The following is a 21,369-nucleotide window of genomic DNA, read 5'->3' on the forward strand; positions in this document are numbered from 1 at the left end:
TATTCTATCTTTGGTGTGTTTGTTTAGAGTCTGGGCATTAACTGCAAGAAAGTCATGCTTTGTTAAACTTTTAATCTGCTCTGGAGTAACTACAGAAAAATTTAAATCCACTTTATGTGAGTTTATGTGACTTTGAGTGTGTGTGGGTGTGTGTGTACAACCAGAAACCTGTGGGCAGTAACAGATTTCCTGCTTCTTTTTATGGCAATGATCTCCGCTCATGAAGTAATCACTGTCAATGAGGGGAAAACAAGATCATTAAGAGATTTATACAAAGAAAGAAAATGTCCAGAGGGAAGAAAAGTCCGCCATGGAAAAATATACATCCTGCAGACATCCTGTGAGTTCCCTTTCCTCCATCTACTCTAGAACAGATATTTACAGCTCATTCCCAGAGGGCAGGAACATCTGTCCAGTAAATTAGACCTTCACTCCACACACAAGCTGTTTGTTATTTACTTTTGTGACTTTATGCAGAGAAAAACAGTCCTGAAATACATAAGCATATGAACAGTTTGCATATTGCAGTGTGTTACATAAAGCTAATCACAAACACAACCTAAACGCAGACACCCTGTGATTACGCACTGGGACATAATCACAGGTCTGGTGAGTAAAACTACAGTTAAATTACATAAATTTAAAATGGATGTGTGTGTGTGTGTGTGAGAGAGAGAGAGAGAGAGAGAGAGAGAGAGAGAGAAAGCACATTAACCTCTAGTGTGTGGAGTGTATTCAGATAGTTTAGACTTGTTGAAGTCTAAAAACTCCGATTGTCAGTTGGAGGAAACTTTTATCCTTTTATCAATGCCTCTGTCTACAGCATGTTATGGACAATAGTGACATCTGGTGTCCAAAGTGAAAATTAAAATGTATGCTTCATGTGGCTATGCTATGCAACACTATTAAAAGGGGGGCAGGATGGGTGATTTAAAAAAAAAAAAAAAGAAAGAAAATCAGGGACTGTGCTTGTAACATCTAAACTCCCAACACTCGTTCATTCTCCACCTGTGCAATGCTGCAACCAAGGTACCTCATGTTCCACTTAGAGTGGAAAGCAAAAAGATCGTTCTCAGGTTGACAGAGCCACAAGGAGTTGATAAAGCTGTGATCGAGCAGGTGAGGAAGAATCTGTGAAGAGACGAGACAGGTGTAACAGCCGTAGCAGTAACTCACTGAGGAGCTGCAGGAGCTTTTCTTTGCTGCTCAACATATCCGGGTACGAAGCCCTGGACAGCAGCATGTGTCAGGTGACCTGAGGGTGAGGGTCTGTGTCCCACAACAACCCAAGTTTGTTAGCATAAACTACCCTAACCTGTGATTGACACAGCAATCAAACTAGAAAATCTTTACCAGCGAAACCTTATGTCCCCTATAATTCTTATTTAATGCAATTCTGTTTATCAGTGAGGTCTTTGTATAAGCTTAACGCTTTCTAATAGACTCCTGCATCCTATTCAGGAGGTGACACTTAAATATTACACAAGTCTAACAAGAATAAGATGGACGCATGTCAAACACTGTGCACTGTGCCATCCATTGCAATAACCCTGCAATAAATCAGGTCAGATATATCTTTTATGGTGTAGGTGTTGCATTAGTTATGATGTGCAATGACTGGAAAACACAGGCAAGAAGAGAGGCAGTGTGAAATGAAACTTTTATCTGCAGCCTTTCAAATTCACTGAGGTTTTACTAGAAAATAAGTTATGGAACACAGTGTAATTAACCTTTAACCTTCACGTGGTCCCTAATGAAAATGACCCTGACAGCATAATTAACACAGGGGACAGATTAGGATTGTTGAGTTAATTAAAATGTTGAAATGCTTTGGCATTATGATTCCTCTAAGCCTCATGGGCCAGGAAAAATTGAGTGGAGTGCAGCAGAGGGTAAATGATTTTATTATACATCTTCAGCAACATCACATCCAATTTGCAAAAGAAAGTTCAAACATTTTTAGCTGGATTATTAAACTGGAAGCTGTCTGGTTGCTATGAATGGAATAAGACTCGAACTTAGATACTAAGTTAATTAACATTCATTTAGAGCACTACTTCAAAAACACAGCAGCAGTTCCTGCTTTTTAAAAGTGATGGGGATGAATTGACAGCAGCAGTGCAGAGAGGGAGAGGAAGGATGAAGAGAAGGAGAGGAAGAAGATGGGGAAGAGGATTCAGGAATCTGTCATTCCAGGAATACTTCTGATGCCTAAAAAGACAGGATATTACCTCCAGTGTGGACAAGATCCTGTGGCCAAAGAGACACTGAAGAGAAAACACATCCTCACTTTTTAATAAAATCTTTTATACAGCTGAAAACTGTTTTTTTCCGAAGCTGTTTAGTGATGAAGGGTTTTTCATTTATTGCCTCTAAAAGCGACATCACATTTTAGAAGACATGCCTCAGTTTTTTCATTGTATAGTTTCTTTTCTTGGCATAGCTGTGGAGGTTATCATTTCATCTCCTCTGTATTTTTTGCTTTGTGTTCGCACCTTTGGGGGAAGAGTTATAACAACAACAAAACCTTTAATGTCTTCTTTGCTACGAGGCTGTGTGACTCCACCTGCCCCAAATCCTATAGCATACAGAGTTAATGTAAACTATAATTAGTCCAGCATGTTTTATAAGGTTTTAATGGTACATTTCCAGATTACGTTCATGTCCCTCATACAAAAGGATGAGTCGCGTTGGATGTTTGTGGCACAGCTGGAGACACAGTGTGAATGTGTGCAGCCATGCGTGTGAGTGTTTGTGGCAAATTCTCGAGAAAAAGAATAAAACTAAATGCAACATTCATGAGGGAAGAGAGAAAATAAAAGAAACCACCTTTCACACACACACACACACACACACACAGAGCACATCTACACTGAACACACACCCTCAATTAAACCCTGAGCTGATGTGTAAGGCACCAAGGAAACTAGAGGCTCTAAAAACTAGTGAGGCTAAAAATAACGTGAGTGTCTGCAGGAATGAGACAGACCTATAGGAAGATGAGAGAGAGGCACAAGGACAGACGGTACAGAAATACCGAATTTCTCAGTAGGAAAGATATCAAATATTTTCAATCAATGTGTTCTCTGATAAATGAGAATGATCTCAAGCTAATCATGCATAATTAACTAAATGAATAATACTTTTTAATAAGGTCCAGACTGAAAAGTCTCGGCACCTGTTGGTTGGATCACTATAAAATCTTGAAGACACGTTCATTGTCCCCTCAGGATGAAACATTTGGTAATATTCTGACTTTGAATCCAGCACCACCAAGACCAGTAAATACTCCCCCACAGAGCCGCTGGGCTGCAGCTGTGGACTTGTCTTTGTTTGATGAAACATGGTCAAATGTTTTAGAGTTTCAGGGATGTGAAGATTTGCACTCATGCTGTTTCAGTTTTACGGTAATGGAGAATGTTCTCATGTCACCAGCAAATCATTCTCAGTTTGTGAAACAAAACAGAATTCATACAAACAAGCGTTCACGGTGTAAATTTCATCTACACTTTCATTTGTACCTGTGTTTCAGTCACTCCCTGGCATTTCATATCAGACTTTTCCTTTTTACTGCCTCTTCCAGCTGAGACGAGACGTGTTTCCCCAAACATCACACCGACCCCCCTTCAGCACCGATGGGCAACATTTCCTACTGTAACAAATACATCTCGGAGAAAGCGAAGAACATTTATCCTTCATGAAAACCTCCTCCTGACTTGTGGGAGCAATAACCATGAATTATTTTTGGTATTATTACAGAGACATGCACACACTATTGTTCACATTTCACTGCTGATGCATAAGCAAGCTCAGAGCAGTGCTGATTCCTTATCAAGAAAAAAAAAAAACATAAAAAGAAGAAAAGAGAATGAGCCCAAAATGTGAAAAACATGTTTAACACCCCACCCCCACCCAAATGACTTTCATAGGAGAGAAGACTCACTTTAACAGATGCAGAGGCAATGTCAGAGTATATTTTGGGCAGCTTCCTGCACTCATATTCATTTACCTTTCAAGCTTATGTGATACCATGGATGGAAAGTGTGTCCTTACTTGTGCTGTAGTTTCAACATTCAAAGTCAAATTAAAGGACGTTTGCAGCATGATGCCATTGTGACGTTGTGGTGTACATTGCAAATGTTTTGCTTTTTTTTTATGATTTGAGAATATGTGATAAGAACCACAGATTTCTTTAGGCACTGAAGGATAAATAAGAGTCTGTTAGAGAAGAGCTTCTCTAAATAGTGCACAATAAATGTTCTATATAATGTATTATTATTATTATTATTATTATTATTATTATTATTATTATTATTATTATATCGGAGCAAACTGACATATCAAATCACCTCGGACAGACTGTGCGTGTGAAACACAGTAATCCTGTTTGATTTCCTCAGAGAGTCTGAGCGTCTGAGTGTGGACCCACTCATCATCACGGCCCGTTATAATATGTCTGGCACTTCTAATAACATTTGTCACGATGCAAACACCCCGCAGCTCCCGTGGCTCTATAAAGCGGTCGCCTCCTCTCGACGCTGTTCACCGGACGTGCAGGATCACGACTCTCCCGCTCATCCCCCTGTCACACTCTCACTCCTCAGGTGCGAACTTTCTCCGACCCACAACACGCAGACGTGATGATTACTGTTGAATTGTCTCTCTCTCTCTCTCTCTCTCTCTCTCTCTCCCTCTCTCTCCGCTTGCAGCTGCAGCTCGCCGTGGGTCGTCTGAGGAACACAAGCTGAGGACGGTTGCAGCGATTTTTCTCCAAAGCATCAACACAAAGCCAGACGCAATGCAGGTGGAGTAAACATCTATTACTGAATGATCTAATTTACTTATTGCTAGAATTGATTCCACTAACATGCAGAGAGATTGATCATGGGGATGTTGCTGTGTGTGCAATTTGTACCTTCCAGTGTTTATAGTCGCTACTTTTTAAACCATCCAGCAAAGTCTTTAAACTCAGCTGAACTATAAAGGCATATATTAGTGGAGGGGGTCATCAGGTCTTTAGACTTACATCCCGATGTAAAAAATACTCAAGTTGAAGTCCTGCTTTCAGAGCCTCACGTAAGTAAAACTACAGGTGTATTATCAGAATAATATATTTTAGGTGTCAAAAAGAATAAAGGAATAAATAAATGCAAATTATGTAATGCCCCCTTTCAAGATGTAATACTACATTATTGGAATATTGTTGATATCGATGCACTATAAAGTGCATCAATATCATAATATATATAAATATAAACAGCAGGTCATGTGGAGGCTGGTTGATGTGGGTCTAACTGTGACTACTTAATAAACTGTTGGGGAGTTTCATCTATAAAAATGCATTTAATTTAATTTGTTGATCATATGTTTTGCATCTAAAAAGTAACTCAAGCCATCAGCTAAATCTGGTGGAGTAAAGAGTACAATATTTCATTCCAATGTAAAATGTACCCATGTAAAAAATCTGCACTTAAGTACAGTAGCTTACTATACTTTGAACAGAATTATGATATAGACGCGTGCATGCTGACCTAATGTGCTTGTTTGACCAGTAGCTTGAGGCGAAAACATCTTAACCACGAAATAAGAGCAGATTAAAAAGCATCACAGGTGGTAAAGAGTCCTGCTGTAAACCAGACTGAGGGGCAGGACGTAAACTTGATGAGATCCAAGCAGGCAAACAACAGATTTTTGTCATATTGAAATAGCCGGGAGTTGTCTTTCTGTGTGTGTGCGTGCGTGCGTGCGTGTGTGTGTGTGTGTCTGTCTGTGTGTGTGGTAGCATATGTGATGATCAGTGGAGGATGGTCGCCCACAGCGTTCACGATGACTTCATGATCACAGGGAGCATCTCACTATTCAGCACGAATGGCTTCTTTCCTTTTAATAATGCAGCACTTTGAACGTTAAGACCCCAAATCACCTTCTCTTCAGATGCTTTATACCAGAGTTTTTCAACCTCTGTGTCACAGAGCTTCTGACGGCATCACAAATAATTAAATATGACTAATATTTTATAATTTACTTGATATAAAAGCACATATAGGTTTTTTGATAAATAACTAAATTCTCATAACAAATTGACATCAGTGAAGTCTGAAGTAACTCTGCTTTAGACGCTCAGGATATAAGCTGCATATATGAAAGCAGCTGTTTTATGCAGTTGAATATGCATCTATGTATATTTAGTTCTTAAGAGATTGTGTGTCTGCCTATTGCATTCTTGTGTGCATGACTGTGTGTGTACGTGTCCGATTGTTTATGTCGCTTCAGGATGGTCCATCGAGAGTCAGTCTGTTTAACTCGTCATCATCACTCACCTCACCGTGGCAGCCAACTCTGATGTTTTATTGATGCAGTTTTAAGGAGTGTGAATTATTGAGCGATATTCTTGATGCACTGTATGCTTTGGCATCCTTTCATATTCAAATAGGGGAGCGAGGGGGGGCTCCCCAGACAGTAGTTCTGTCTATTTTCTCTACACACTCTATACATTACATTCTCAGCGACCTCTTAAAGAAAGCTGTTTTATTCATAAGAGCACTTTATCGCAGGAAAGTAAAAGACTTTTCAGAGACAAAGAGAGAGATGAGATGAGAGCCTTAAGAAGGGTCGAGAACAATCACAGAATCAAACAACAAGCCCCACACAGACCAAATCTGAACCTGTGCCAAGCAGAACAGCCCAATAACACTGACAGTGACTATGAGTCAACACATGCTCCCTATTTTTCAGAGCCATACAGTATGGCTCTGAAAAACAGCCTCACAAAGAGTCACAACGAATTATTTTGGAATCGAAAGAACAAAACGCACACAGCCTCAAAAAGCGTCACAGTCCTAATCTTAAAAATGGTAATGATACAAGAGCAGTTGGATTATTTCACAGCAGATGGGTCATGTTTGAAAATGTAAGGCTTCATTGTCACTGAAATATTAATCTGAAAATAGAAACACTGAATGTGTGTCCAGTGTGAGAGACGACAAGATGTTGTGTGATGGTGAAAATAACTGGAGATATAGAAATAGCCATAGTGTGTCCCTGTCCTCAGAAGAGCTCCTGTTACTGGAATATTAGACCTTTTCCAATTCTTTCTCCCTTTGTCCAGAGGCACCAATTTAGTCAGAAGCACTGTAAGTAAACTGATCTCTTGCTACCTGTTTAAAATATACTTAATACAAATGCAGTATTTAGCTGCAAGGTATGTAGAGGATTCTGTGAGAGCTGCAACTACATAAAGGCGTATAAACGTTGTAATAAAGACTTTTAACTATTCATACCAAATGAGCAGTGTTTGAGTATCCAGCTATTGATGACTAAGGCACTGATCTGTTGGCTTAATGTCTTCAGTGTGCCTGCATGTAGCTTCTACTACTGGACCAGCTATCAAGAGTCTTGCTGTTTAACAATATCATTTTGCTACTGTTTGGGGTCTTAGATTTAATTCTGTAAACTTCTGTAGACCCTCATCCTTATAACCAAAACCAAGAACCAATGGAGCCGTAATGGGCTGTGCCATAGAAATCATAATTCAAACGGAAAAACCGAGCATACTGGGGTGTATGTGTCATTTAACCCTGTATCCACAGGCTGTGTGCTGGCGAAGCAAATAAGCTGTGAATACTACACTGACATATTATTGCTTTTTAAGTTCATATGGCTAACGTATTTACAGAACCAGAAGCAACATCAGCATTCATTTAGAGTCATATTTGAGTCCACTTGATGAATGTGAGTCCAATATTCACTCTCATTTCTAATCTGTTTTTGGTCATCAACAGCCCCCGACGGAAATATCTCTCTCTTTAGCTCCTAAATGCCCCTGCCCATGTTCCGGCTCCTCCCTGGCTATATATGTCTGCTGTTCGGTGCTAAGTGTACTGTGGGGCTTTAGAGCTTTTTTGTTTGAAAAGAGCTGAAAATAACCCTGCACAGTGAAGTTGTAAAACAAAAACAATGTGCTGAAAGGTGCTAAAACATTCTGTGGAGCTGAGGGGAAGCGCTACAGTAACCTGTCTCTTTCTCCAAAATCAAACATGTAAACTTAAAATGGTCATAATGTATCTTACTAGATACAGAAGATACAGATACAGAAGAATGGAGGAGACCTATATAGCCTGGAAGTGGCTCCATTTCCAGGTATCGGTTGGTTGTTTTCCTCTCTGCCTGAGGTGTGACATGTGATCCTTCTTGTAGAGGCTTTTGACAGCGGGGGAGCACCAGAGGGTCCTTGTTCAAAGAGCTTTTCTTTTCACTCTCAGAGGACACTTTCTTTTCTGCACTTCCTCAGGCGGATGAGAAGGCGGTGGATGGCGGCCTGCTGCCTGACGCTAATGGAAAAGATCCAAACCCAGGCGGACAGACAGAGGGCTCCAAGTGGCAGAGACCACGGCTCTCACGTAAATCTCTCATGAAGTGCTGTCTCGTCAAATGGATCATCGCCAGCACCACGCAACAGGGACCAGGTACCGGCACATAAACAGACCCACCACCAGGCTAAGCAACAACACAATACACTGAAAATCCGCATGATTGTGACAGCAGGGGAAGTGGGAGATTCAGCAGGGAGGCAGGCCTTCAATCTCCCACACTACAGAATACATGAATTTTAAAGCCTCTGCACCATCCACAGTATAAAGTAGATCTACATTTCAAATGCTCTCTATTCAGTGTTTACTGCACACACCTCTCTGCTCACCTCTCAAGTGCCACTTCATTTAAACGGCTCATCAGTCAATGGACGAACAGCCACCACTTTCACTCGAACCTCAGATTCTGCTTCACAGAACGAAGTTTGATCCACTCCACATTTCTCCCTCCACATCTAATACACGCAGAACTCTCCACCTCATCTCTGAAAAATGATTTCACCTTAAGATCTAGTTTCAATCTAAACTATTCAATGAGCATACTTTTGAAATTAAAACGATTAATAAGACAATTTAAAAATGCACCACACCACCAATCACAAAGGTTAAAGTGACACATTTTTTTGAGGTGAAGAGCACTGTGGCTTCCACTGACTGCCCCTACATGCCCCAGTTTTCTATCTAAATTATTGACATTGCCTTCCTGTGTGGGAAGACAGCGCAGACAGTCTGCTGCACGCATGCACTCAACAGGCCTCGAAGACATTTCACAATCTGTCCTGCCAACATCACGTTTTGTCTTGGTTCCCTAATGTGTAAACGGTCTGTTTGATTCATTCGAATATTTGTCTGTTTTGTGTTTTAACAAGCCCCAGTGAAAAATACAGTGGTAAACAGACAAAATCTGTCATTTCCCGTGATAAACTGCTGCTGTCACTCAGACTCATTTACTGCCAACGTCTCTCTCTGCGCCAACAGACAGATGGCCGAGTGCCTTGGACAGGACACTGATGCCCTAATAGCTAACAAACCATCACTTCAAAGTAAAACAGCTACACATTCACAATGCAACCATGTATCCATCTCTAATTTAGACATCGGTAAGGAAGGCCTCAATGTTTTTATTTATGAGGCCTGTAGTCATATCTGTATTAATAGGACTGCATTAGATATAAAGTACTAAATCACTACATTCTTGTCGGCACTGCATTCTGTTAATTCAGATAACTCGTTAATTCTCACATTTACTATTATTCGTATCCATCAGACTGTCAGTTACCTACTGAAGTGGAAATATTTGTTGAGGTTTAAACATGTTTCCTTCAATTCGTAACAACTTTATCGCCATCTGCTGGTCTGTAGACATTATAGCGCCTGAATGTCTCCAGTCCCCACAGTGGACGTTGGTCCGCGCTCGCTCTCAATCAGGTGTGTTTCATACACAACACCACTCTGAAAATGGTCAGTGGTTTTCTGAGGTATGCTCACAAAAAAACAATACAACTAACTTCTTTAAACTTCTTTTTGCTGTTTCTCTAATTATGAGAATGACAATAAAACAATTGCAAAATAATAGATATTTTTGCCATCACACAGCAGGATTCAGCTGAAGATGCCGTGCCTATACTGTATCTAAGATCTGAAAACAAAGGTTGTAAATGTCTGTTTGCCTGTAATTATCACGCACTTGTTGTACTTCAGAGGTAGCGTTTAAAATGTCACGCTGCCTTGTGAGTTCCTCTGTTTTTCCACCTCATACTCTACGTGAAGTAGTAGAGTGTTGTTCACTTTACTACTCATTAAAAATGCTTGTACATTGCACACATACTCCTCCGTTTAAAAGGGTCTCCTTGAACACCCTCTCATAACATAAGAACTGTAAGATTATCTTCCATAAACGACTACAGAATATTGTATAGCCGTGTAAAGTTTCTGTGCTTTGTCACTATATTTTAGCTCTTATCTGATTTGGTGTTAGTAAAAAAAAAAAAAAAAAAAAAAAAAACAACAGATGCCTGCATCTGCAGCAATGTGTGAATTGAATCTGTACAGCAAATAATAACATTGTCATATAATATTATAAAGAGTGAAAACATTTGTCCTTTCTGTCAAATCATGTTTGAATGTTTTTGTTTAAAGGTGAGGTTTGAATAGAGATAATAGAAATCCTGCTGTATAAATGCTCTTTAAAATGGCTCCAGAATGGATCCAGAATCCTGGATGAAGAGTGTGAAGGTGAAATCCCCTCCTATCCTCCTTTACACTGCGACAGGTTTATGTATGAAGTCTCTCCAGAAAGGTTCTTACCAGAACTCAAACACATGAAAACAATGAAAGATAAGAACTTGTGTGATGTTATGATCAATGGGCTCAGGCTCTGAGCTGTAATGTTGCCCTCACCACAGTCATTAGAGCCTGATGTTGAGACTGATGGCTGCACTGTCTGCATGCTTAAGCCCCCTCACTCTTGTCTGTGTTTAATAGAAGAACATGGACACATCAGCACTTAGGGTGCATTAAACAGTAGCTATAATGTTGTTGCTATAATGTTTTATGGCAGATGAGTTCCTATGAGCTTATACCTTTAACATGTTCGAGAATGGCTGCATGCAGGGGATAAGTGGCAGCTGATCTCAGCATTTACACTCTCCTGACTCATGAAAGACAAAGTTAAGGATTTGCAGTGCAGGACAGGTGGGCTTCCTCTGAGTTAACTGGGTGCTCTGCCGAAGTCACAACAACTTAGAGTATGAACTGGGATAGTGGCACTCCAAAAAAACACAAAGCTTCGGCCTTCATTAATGTATTTTTGCAAAGAAGACTTCATCAAACCCCCGCAAGAGTGGGATTCTTGTAGTTTTTATACAGAACAAAAAAAAAAAGAAAAGATGAGCCACTCTGAAACCACAACACTCTGTAGAAGAAAGTCAATATTTTTGGAGTGGAACCAGCTCATTAGTTATTTCAGTAGTTGTTTTATTCAAACATTAAGGACAAGTCCATTTGGAGTCTTTAACTTACATACAGCCATCGAAATGCATCTCTGGGCCGCGTTCTCTGCCTGCTCTAGGACCAATATTTTACCTCTCAACAATTGATTTGCCCTCCACCCTCCTTTCCTACTTGAACTGAGTCCATTATGTTGTGCAGAGTCATCAGTTGTGAACTATACTCATATTCTTCTTTACCCTCATTGTCTTGCAGCACAGCATGATCATACAAAGGCCGGCTCAGGTCTCAACAACTAAATTATTTTTAGACTGCCAGCCCTCGTGTATGTTATGTGGAGCATTTCACAGGGGATAGAAATTGACCTTTGAGGTGTGCAGCACAGCTTTGCAGCACAGACATAATTCACTTCAACTTTGCTATTCTAAACCCCAAAGTCATAAACAAAGCACTGTTTTTACGGTCACAAAAGTCACGTTGTTTCTCAGCTCTGAGTGAATCCATCCAAGTTACTGAGCCTGTGTATTGCTGAACGACCCAGCAGACACAAGCAGCGCCACAAAGGGCAGGACAGACTCCTTCTCTCTAAGTGCTGTTCATATCCCAGCCATCAGCGGGTTGTGGATCAATGATTGGTTTTACAGCTTTGCAGCCTTGAAATGACTGAGCAAATACGGACAGCTTAGACTGTCAATCATAGACTATTAGTAAAGAAATTCCTTCAGTAACAACATCACCAACCTCGAACACACATACTCACACACACGTATATATATATATATATATATATATATATACATACACACACACACAGCTCAGAACAGAGTGAGAGGAGATGGAGTGAGTGGGGGTGGAGCCCCTGAGTTGATGGAGTTGTGGGAGAAATCCTAAAATCAACTACACTGGATGTAAAATGCTGCCGCGTAGAGACAGAGATGGATCGTTCGCGAGTGGAGAAATAGCTGCAGATCATTTTGGAGGATTAAGACAATATGAACTTGATATGTCTTTGCAAGATCACACAATGGATTTTGTCCCTGTTTACGGAAAGGAGGATGCTCTTCAGTCACTCTAATAGCATTTTTTTCCTGACTGGTCAGTGGTTGAGGTCAGGGGTTTCATTTAAGTGAATATAATTGCTGATGCCTGTACAAAAACACAGATAAAAAGGAGGAGGCTGGAGGAAGGAGATGATTGGCAGCAGGTGATGTTTATGGATGCAAACTGCGCTATCAAATAACCCGTTTAGAAAAACATTGGAAAAGAATTTGTTAATGTTACGTTTTTTTAAAACGTGTTTGGAACAACTTATATCTAATGCATGGCAACAATGGGATTGGAGGGCATGGAAATAATTGCCATTGCTGTTGTTATTGGACTGTTTATTGTTGTGCTCAAACAGTTTGGGATTTGGGAGCCCTTGTCATTGGAAGGTAAGTCATGAAGAGTAAGATCTTTGTAGGTTAAAACCTCTGTCTCTGGAGTTTGTGTAGCATTGGAACAGTAATGTTGTTAAATATTCTTGTCATTTTTATTTTGTTGTAATAGCAAAGGTAAAGTTATGAGAATATAATTGCAGTCACATAAACAGGCTGTAAATATTAAAGGATTGGTTTACATTTCTTCAAGTGGAAAATACTCATGTCCCCCCATCTCTTACATTAGAAATGTGTTTGGATGGGATCTCTCCACAGCCTGTAGAGACGGCATGAACCACTGTAGTGACCAAAATATTTTTCAATGTACACATAGGCACATGCAAGTGCTGTTTTAAGACAGACTTGACAAGATGTGACTCTGTGTGTTCACTGTGTTGGTAAATTTGACTTGTAGATATCAAGTCAAACATTTTAACAGTCCTGCGACTTTCTTCTTTCCCCCTGATTTCGTCCCTCCTCATTCCCTCCCTTATCTTTTTCAACTTTCTGTGCGTGTTGCTCTTGTAAAGATGGTGAGTACCTGCAGTGGTAGTTTCATTTTTATCGCAGCTCTTTCTATTACTGGCTCACTGGGAGTTGGTGACACACATGCTTTTATTGCAGATGTTGTGTGTAAAATCTGTCTTTATGTAACTGCTGGACTGACGGTCTTGTGACATTCTGTTTTAGTGACCTGAGAGATAGACATAATAGACAAAAGAAAAGAATTAGCATGTATATCTGCTTATTTCTATCCTATTTCCTTTGCAATATTTCTTCAAGTTGCAAGCTCTACAAGTTCCTGTTACTCATAAGTTTTCCCACTCCCACTTCTGTCTCATCTTCTTTTATCATTTTTATCCTACTATACTGAACATTCTTCTTAACATCCTTTACCTTCTACCCATCTCCTTGTCTCACCTTTCCTCCTTAAACCTCTCCATCTTATATTTTCTTGTTTTGTTTTGTTTGTGTGAAGATGGTGAGCATTTTGAGTTACGTGCAGTCATTTTAATTTTTTGCCTACCATCTGTTTGATTTTTCAAGTGTTTCATTCCTCCCACCCTACCTTTGTTATGTTTTTCATTTCTTTCTTGTCTTACCTCTGTTTCCTCCCTCTTATCTCCCTCCCCTCTGTATCCCACCTCCCCCGATTTTTCTGTTTCCCCTCTGACAGACAGCAGTGACAGTGACCTTGAGCTCTCCATGGTGCGACACCAACCGGAGGGCCTTGAACAGCTCCAAGCCCAGACCCAGTTCACCAGGAAGGAGCTGCAGTCGCTTTATAGAGGCTTCAAAAACGTAGGAAAACAGTCAGGGGAATTTTAACTGAGGCAATGAGGGGTCAGAGGTGCAGTTCTGAGGTTTAGAAGAAATCAAATCAACTCTTGGGCACAATTTAAAACTTTCATCCATCCATCCATTATCTATACCGCTTATCCATGCGGGGTTGCGGGGGCCCGGAGCCAATACTGGCTGACAGTGGGCAAGGGCGGGGTACACCCTGGACAGGATGCCAGTCTATCACAGGGCTGGCATATATAGACAACAACCATTCATGCTCACATTCACACCTACAGGCAATTCGGAGTCTCCAACTAACCTAGTGTGCATGTCTTTGGACTGTGGGAAGAAGCCTGAGAACCGGAGGGAACCCATGCAAAATTTGCTCAACTAAATTTACATTTCATGGGAAAAAACTATATGGACACTACAACAAAGTATATAGACACCCAAATATTACCCAAACTACATGTAGCCATAGGCATTAATCTGCTGCTATGCAAGCCTCCACTCCTCTTTGAAGGCTTTCAACAAAGGCCACAGAGTTTTTCTCTCATTCAGCCACAACAGCATTACTGAGGTCAGGTACTGATGTTGGGAGATAAGTTCTGGCTTGCTGTTGGTATTCAAATTCATCTCAAATATATCTGATCTGGTGAGGGTCAAGGCTCTGGCCAAATCCCTTTTTTAAACATTTTTGTAACCCCAGCCCTACCTCCCTCTCCCAGTCCCACCTTCTCACCCGTTCCCCGTTTGCTCATTTGCTCCATTATAAATGTTCCTGTTTTCCAGCATTTGAGCTCATTTTTACCTCCTGACTGTTTTTGGACTTTAGTGGCACCATTGAGCCATATTTCGATTTATTATTTATGTATGTTGTGTTTTACCAACACATGCTCGTGTGTGGAGATGATGTGATACATGCTTTCCCTGAGTACAGATGCAGGTAATGCATATTGACAGGTATTGGCTGTAATGTGCCATTAAAAGTAGCAAATAGCCATTAAAGAGTAGAGGAAGAAGACCAGATGCTGATGTGAACAAAGTGCAGCACTGAAAATGCTTTGCAGATGTTTAATGAGCTTTGTGAGACACACAAGAGTTGTAGTTAAAAAAAAAAAAAAAAAGATGTTCAGTGTAAACAAAAACTATTGTTTCAAATGAGGTATCTTTTCCACAGCAGATATTTTGACATGTCATAGAAGGAAAAGAACATGTGCAATTAATAATATCGTGAATGAGGCTTACTGAGACACTTCAGCTAAACAGAGCCGTATTTAATGTTATTAGTTCCACCTGTATTTTTTTCTGCTATTTCTGATAAAAAAAGATCAATTTATCCGTTTATTTCAATCATCAGTGAAATCTGATGCTTCAGGTTCTTTGGATGTAATGAAAACCTGATTTGCATTTGCATGTGGGTTGTATTTACAAGGAAAACCCAACGTCTTACTCAAAGCACGAGGGATGAAAATATTAAGCATGTGACTCATCATTTTGGCCTGTGATGTTAGGAATATTCCCACTGGCGCTGGTGGCAGACCAAGAGCAGCGGGTGGAAAAACATGCCATTTCAAGACATTTTAGCTTGTTTGTTTTTTTTAAAAGTAGCCTCTCCAGCTTGTTTTTTTGTCCTGTGCTCTTGTTGCACTGATACTGAACTGTTTCCCTTTCTTTGCATCACTTGCATTTTTGACGTGAACCTAAATATGATATATGACATTCTCACAGCAGCTTAATCACATGTGACATTAGGCTGTTACCTGCAGTACGACTGCGTAACCTCATTCTGTGGATTGACTGAAAAAAAAAAAAAAAAAAAAAAAACTCAAAAAGCCTCAGACAAAATTTTCTCACCCCTCTATGGCTATTGGATATCTTGAGCTCCTCGCCCTCTAGTGACCATATGCATTCACTGCAGTCAGGGACTGTGTCTGCACAACATGACACCATTTTAGAATATGAGTATCTTTAAAATAATAAAGGAGCAACATGCTGTTCCTGAGTATCCTGTAGATTTAAAATGTAGTATAAATACAGAAAATATAAAAGTCACTGCATTGTTTTGTCTACTTTTCGATAGGAATGTCCCAGCGGCCTTGTGGATGAAGAAACATTCAAGACCATTTACTCACAGTTCTTCCCTCAAGGAGGTACTGTCTGTTACTTGAAAATGTAAAATATAAACATATGGAAGAGTGACCTGATGTCCCTAAAGGTTCAAGTGACGCACTTTATATTATCCTGCTCCTACTCATTTTACAAACCAGTTAATCTGTTTTACTTATCCAAGTCGGCTCAATATCATGGAAGAAGTTAGTCATGTTTTCCCTTACAAGGGTATTACAATTAGCCAACAACTTTTCATGTTAATTTTCAACCCTGTATGCCCATTATTTGTTCTCAGATGCGACGACATACGCACATTTTCTGTTCAACGCATTTGACATGGACAGAAATGGCTCCATCCGCTTTGAGGTGAGTTCACCGAGGTCTGCGTAGCTGTTGATATCCCATTTCCTGTGGTCAGTAATCAAATGTGACGTGGATTTAGTTTTAGTTTTAAGTAGGCTGCAATGATTTCTGTTTTACAGGACTTTGTGTTAGGATTGTCTGTGTTGCTTAGAGGCTCTGTTACAGAGAAACTCCGGTGGGCATTTAATTTATACGACATCAACAAGGATGGCTACATCACTAAAGAGGTAGAGTCAAAATTCTCATGAGATAGATACTTTCAAATCTGTTACAGTGTCATGATTTCTACAGATGTACGTCTGTCTTTTGCTTTTGTTGTTGTTTTATTTCCCTGTAGGAAATGTTGGCAATAATGACGTCCATTTATGACATGATGGGCAGGTGTACCTTACCCAGTGTACGAGACGATTCCCCCTATGAGCATGTAGAGAAATTCTTCCAGGTGTGTTATCTCTGAATCCACCAAACCACACCGGCTAATCCTTTTACATGCAGATATTGTTCTGATCCATGACCACAACCTGTGTTATTGTACCTAATCGTTACCATGACACTCAGGAAAATCAAAGTCAAGTTTAACAGGAAGATGACACAAGTTTATTACAGGAACAAACAGTTTTCAAAAAGATCAAATCTAACTAAAATGCACAAGTCAAGGTGCATAACACCTGCTGTTTTAACACACTGCAAATGTAAATGTGTATCAGTCTGACTCATAACAAATGTCTGCATCACAAGCAGTGGACAAAGGTCAATAATCTCTAAACTGTTCAACACACAATCAAAAACCTTATGTTCACACATTCCTTCAGTCCAGCTGAGTCTCCTGAAACACCTTCACTACGCAGATTTGTTTCTTTGTTCATTTGTTCCACTTCACACGCTATACAAACTCTACTCCCAGGAACTGGACTGTATCTTTGGGTTTTCTGAAAAAAAAAACAAAAACCTAAAATTCTGATCCATCTCATCCAGTTTTGATGTGTGTGTCATCTCTGGATTCTTAAATCAAATAATCTGAAGGCCAAATGTCTTCCAAGGCCACAGTTTGTGATTTCATGACACGATTTTAAACCTTAGATGAATGTCCCTCAGAGTTAATGTTGATAAAGTATTTGACTCACTTACGTGAAGTTTGTCTCCTTTACATGTCTGACATTTTTCAGAAAATGGATCGAAACAGAGATGGAGTGGTGACTATAGATGAGTTCATAGAAACCTGCCAAAAGGTAAACCAGTAATAAAAGTGACCGCAGTTTTCAAACCATTGTGACAAACCTATTCATACAGCTTTTTCCACAACACCACAGCCAGTTTCCTGCATCTTTTTTTTTTCCCCCCCTCAACAGGATGAAAGTATAATGGCTTCCATGCAGCTCTTTGAGAACGTCATCTAGTTTCTTAAGGGCGGATATGGATCAGTAATGCTGCAAAGCACTCCCAGCTGACATAACTTCATCCATCCTGGAAAATGAAAAACACTATTATTTTTCCAATTAAGCTGTTCTATGCAGAGAAATGTGCAGATTTCACCAAATCACTCAGAGGAATGTTTCTTTGCATGACAGTTTTAATCTTCTTTTTGCATATGAAGCTAATGCGGAAAAAAAAAACAAAAACATCATCATTGCCAGATGAGCATGAGTTTGCCCAACAAATTAAAGCATGTGATGCAAACCACATCGAACACAAACAGGACGTTTTATTATTGACCACTCTGAAACTCGGGCATGAGTGGGATGGTCCTTTGTTACTGTATAATACTGTAAAGAAAATAATTATGTTTCTATGTTCTTCAGATGTTTGTGTGAACATGATACCCAGTCATTGTCATGTTGACCCAAAACCTGCTGAAATAAATGTCTACCTGCAGCACTTGTTAACGCTATTTTCTTTTTTTTACGTCTCAAGTTCCTCTCAGGGACAAAAAGTAAGTCTGAAGTGTCCCCACAGATCCTTTCCTCATGTGCAGGTTTTAAGTTATTTGTATCTTCTGCTAGTTTTCACTGGAACAAACCACAAACTTAGGTGTGTCCACTTCCAAAATAAAACACAGATGAAATGTAAAAGTAATACTTTATTTCATCTCTAGCAAAAGCTTGCATCAAATGTGTTGCATTGTATTTCAAGCTGTGGATCCGTAAAGCGGCAAAAAAAAAAAGTCATAAAGGAAAGTTCTATGTTACTGGCTACATGCAGCCATTTGCATGTTTCACTAAGTTAAGAGTTAAACTGGACAAAAATACAATTGTCCAAAGTCTGCCCTCAGGAGGATCCTCTAAACTCATGACACAATGCAAAAATTCATAGTACTTTGATTTCACATGATGGAATCTTTTCCAGTTTTTAGCAATTTCACCAGACATGTCTTTCTGAACAATCGCCTCTCTTGTCTCTTTTTCCTCTGGTCTCTTTTATTTCTTTGAGTCACAGTCTTGATACATCACAGACAAAGTCTAGATTCTTAAAGCCTCTTGTTTCTGGCAGCTGTGTTGAGAATGTACAGAGAATAAACTCTGTACATTCTCTGTGTTCAGTTTCCCGCTCTTTCTTTCTTCGGCAGAAAGAACCTTCCCATTTATTCACAAAAGCTTGTTCTGAATGGTGGTTAGGGTTAAGGTTAGAGTTAGGGGTTGATGATCATACATATCGATGCACAGAGAGAATCACAACAAAATGAACCATCTGTGTTTTTTTAATCAAAGAAACAATAAGACTCTACACTCACTATAATGATTATCACAAACACATTATCTCTTACAGTCTATTACTATATCCACAGTAAATTCAGAGGTTAAAACAATTTTTCGTTTTTTAAATAAGTTTTAGCTCTGGATTTCATATACTCTGATCGCAAAGGTGCAATTTAGCTGCTGAAGATGCCGATACTATTCCTTCCACTATATCAGATGTTGAGAAAACTGACTGTAATAATGTTGGTGGACAGTGTTGATCAATAATGAATAAAATGAAGCCTACAAACATATAGGTGGGAGCTACAGACCTGTGATAGAAAATAATAAGTCCAGGGAGACAGTAACGCATTTGTTTTTGTACTAGCCTTTGCATTTGCTGAATAATGAGAGAAAATGTATGTGAAACGCCACCATCATCAAAAATCATTGAACCTGCACTGTATTATTGATCATGAACCAATAGCACAGCAGGGTTTGTTTTGGGGAGGAGCTGTGCTGACTCTGTTGAGTGGACGTTGGTATGGAAATGATACTGAAAACCAACATGCAGCTCTGCTGTACTGTAGGTGTTGTGGTTTGAAAAGGGACTGCCGCTCCAACATCACAACCTCTCCGTGTGACCAGTCAGGAAGGTAAATAAAAACATTCAACTAATATTCTTGGCAAATTTATGTTTTCAACTGCAAGATGGTTTTGACTCAGGCCAGAAATCTAAGTTTTTAATTTAAAAGTTTTACCAAAATTTTATACAAGATCTCTTTTTTTCAATCAAATTGTAATGATGTACACACAGTACAATTGCATATCTACACCCTGTGATACTAAGTCATTGATACATGTTCTATAACAAGTTATGATGATGTATAGTGCGAATCAGAGCCAGAAAAAGCAAATGCATCATGATAGGTTGAAATATGCATCGCACACATAATGGCCTGTTAATCCCAGTGTTGACAGAGCATGTGGATTGTTCTGGATGTCTGTTGTGTTAGTGCTGGTGAGCATGTGACTTTGGATGTGCAGTGAACTAAATCAAAAGCTTTAATGCCAGTTTGAATGACAGCCAAGACGCATTACTCACTCCTATGCCGCTCAAATAAATGAAGATAACCTGCTGTATGAAAAGGAAAAAAACTGAGCAATATCATTCTAACATAATCAGTTTTAGTAAGAAAAAAGAAGTTCAGGTTATCTGTCCTCAGCCTGACCGTGTCCCTTTTTTAATAATACCCGATGCGTTTTTGCAGGCTGCAGATCTCCCAGTGATGGCTGGCCAACAGAAGCTTCTCTCTCTGTGGGTTTGGCTGTTGCTTATGGCAGCTCTATTCCCAGGTGCACAGTATGTGTACGGTAAGCGTGGAGGTGGCTTCAAGGGTCGAGGAAAAGGTGACGGTAGCAAAGCGCCCCCCTCCCAGAGCGGAGGCCTCTCCAAGCAAGGCCTGAAGTGGGCTGGGGCAGCAGCGGCAGGTATGCTGGGGGGCACAGGCACTGGGTATGGGCTGGGGTTCCTTGGTAAGCCAAAGCATGGTTCTGGGAATCATTACGGCCATAAGACTTCCTCCTCTGAGCAAGATCAACAGCTTTACTACAATGAACGCCAAGGATATCACAACCGGTCTCTGTGGAGAGCCCTGGTTAACACGGCTGCCCCAGCTCCCACGACGAACGTCCTTCTCACATTTGGACATGTGGTGTCTTTCCTTCTAGCAGCCTGGATTAGAGACATTTAATCTAACCTTTGGTCACTGGGAAGAATCGTCGAATCAAATTAAATCAAATCAAATCAAATAAAAGCTCCTTTGAATAAATCATCCTTCCTGTCCTTCATTGTTTAAGATTGGATGATTATTTTGTCCATGTTTTAACTTTACACCTACCTTTGGGGAGTAAAAACATTTTTGACTATAGGGCAACAATCAGTGATAATTTTCACTATCAATTTATCTGCCAGTTATTTTCACAAATAATTATTTGGTCAATTAATCATTCGAAAACAGTGAAAAATGCCTGTGAATACAAATGACAGTGTTTCCCTAAGTCATCAAATGTCTTGTTTTGTTTGAGCAACGGTCCAAAACCCAAAAATATTAAATTTACAAAAGCAGCCAATTTCCCAATTTAAAAAGCTGGAACCGTCAAATGTTTAAAACTATTATGTTATAAATTAACTGAATTTTT

At 39.8% G+C, this 21,369-nt stretch overlaps 1 protein-coding gene across 3 annotated transcripts; it reads left to right on the forward strand.

Annotated features, from left to right (window-relative positions):
- The first annotated feature begins 46 nt into the window (after positions 1–46).
- LOC139611641 (calsenilin-like) lies at positions 47–18,367 on the forward strand. 3 transcript variants are annotated; one of them, XM_071466476.1, is made up of 10 exons: positions 47–340; positions 4,710–4,804; positions 8,291–8,465; positions 13,914–14,038; positions 16,104–16,173; positions 16,428–16,498; positions 16,615–16,722; positions 16,833–16,937; positions 17,662–17,724; positions 17,845–18,367. In XM_071466476.1, exons 1-10 carry the CDS (start codon positions 202–204, stop codon positions 17,890–17,892), a joined length of 999 nt encoding a protein of 332 aa, XP_071322577.1. In that variant the 5' UTR covers positions 47–201; the 3' UTR covers positions 17,893–18,367. The 3 variants fall into 3 exon arrangements, with proteins under 3 accessions (XP_071322577.1, XP_071322579.1, XP_071322580.1); XM_071466478.1 differs by lacking the exon at positions 47–340 and adding an exon at positions 4,453–4,604; XM_071466479.1 differs by lacking the exons at positions 47–340; positions 4,710–4,804; positions 8,291–8,465 and adding an exon at positions 10,563–12,751.
- The last annotated feature ends 3,002 nt before the right edge of the window (positions 18,368–21,369 follow it).

Source organism: Trachinotus anak, unplaced genomic scaffold, assembly GCF_046630095.1.
Source record: "Trachinotus anak isolate AG129_WGS33_773 ecotype Australia unplaced genomic scaffold, CSIRO_AGI_Tana_v1 ptg000028l, whole genome shotgun sequence".
Taxonomy (NCBI): domain Eukaryota; kingdom Metazoa; phylum Chordata; class Actinopteri; order Carangiformes; family Carangidae; genus Trachinotus; species Trachinotus anak.

Bases quoted from the DNA above. Each gene is read 5' to 3' on its own strand.
- LOC139611641 (XM_071466476.1), top strand. From the start codon at position 202: ATGGCAATGATCTCCGCTCATGAAGTAATCACTGTCAATGAGGGGAAA. The intron at 341-4,709 runs GTGAGTTCCCTT...CTCCGCTTGCAG, and splicing joins ATACATCCTGCAGACATCCT to CTGCAGCTCGCCGTGGGTCG. The intron at 14,039-16,103 runs GTAGGAAAACAG...ACTTTTCGATAG, and splicing joins TTTATAGAGGCTTCAAAAAC to GAATGTCCCAGCGGCCTTGT.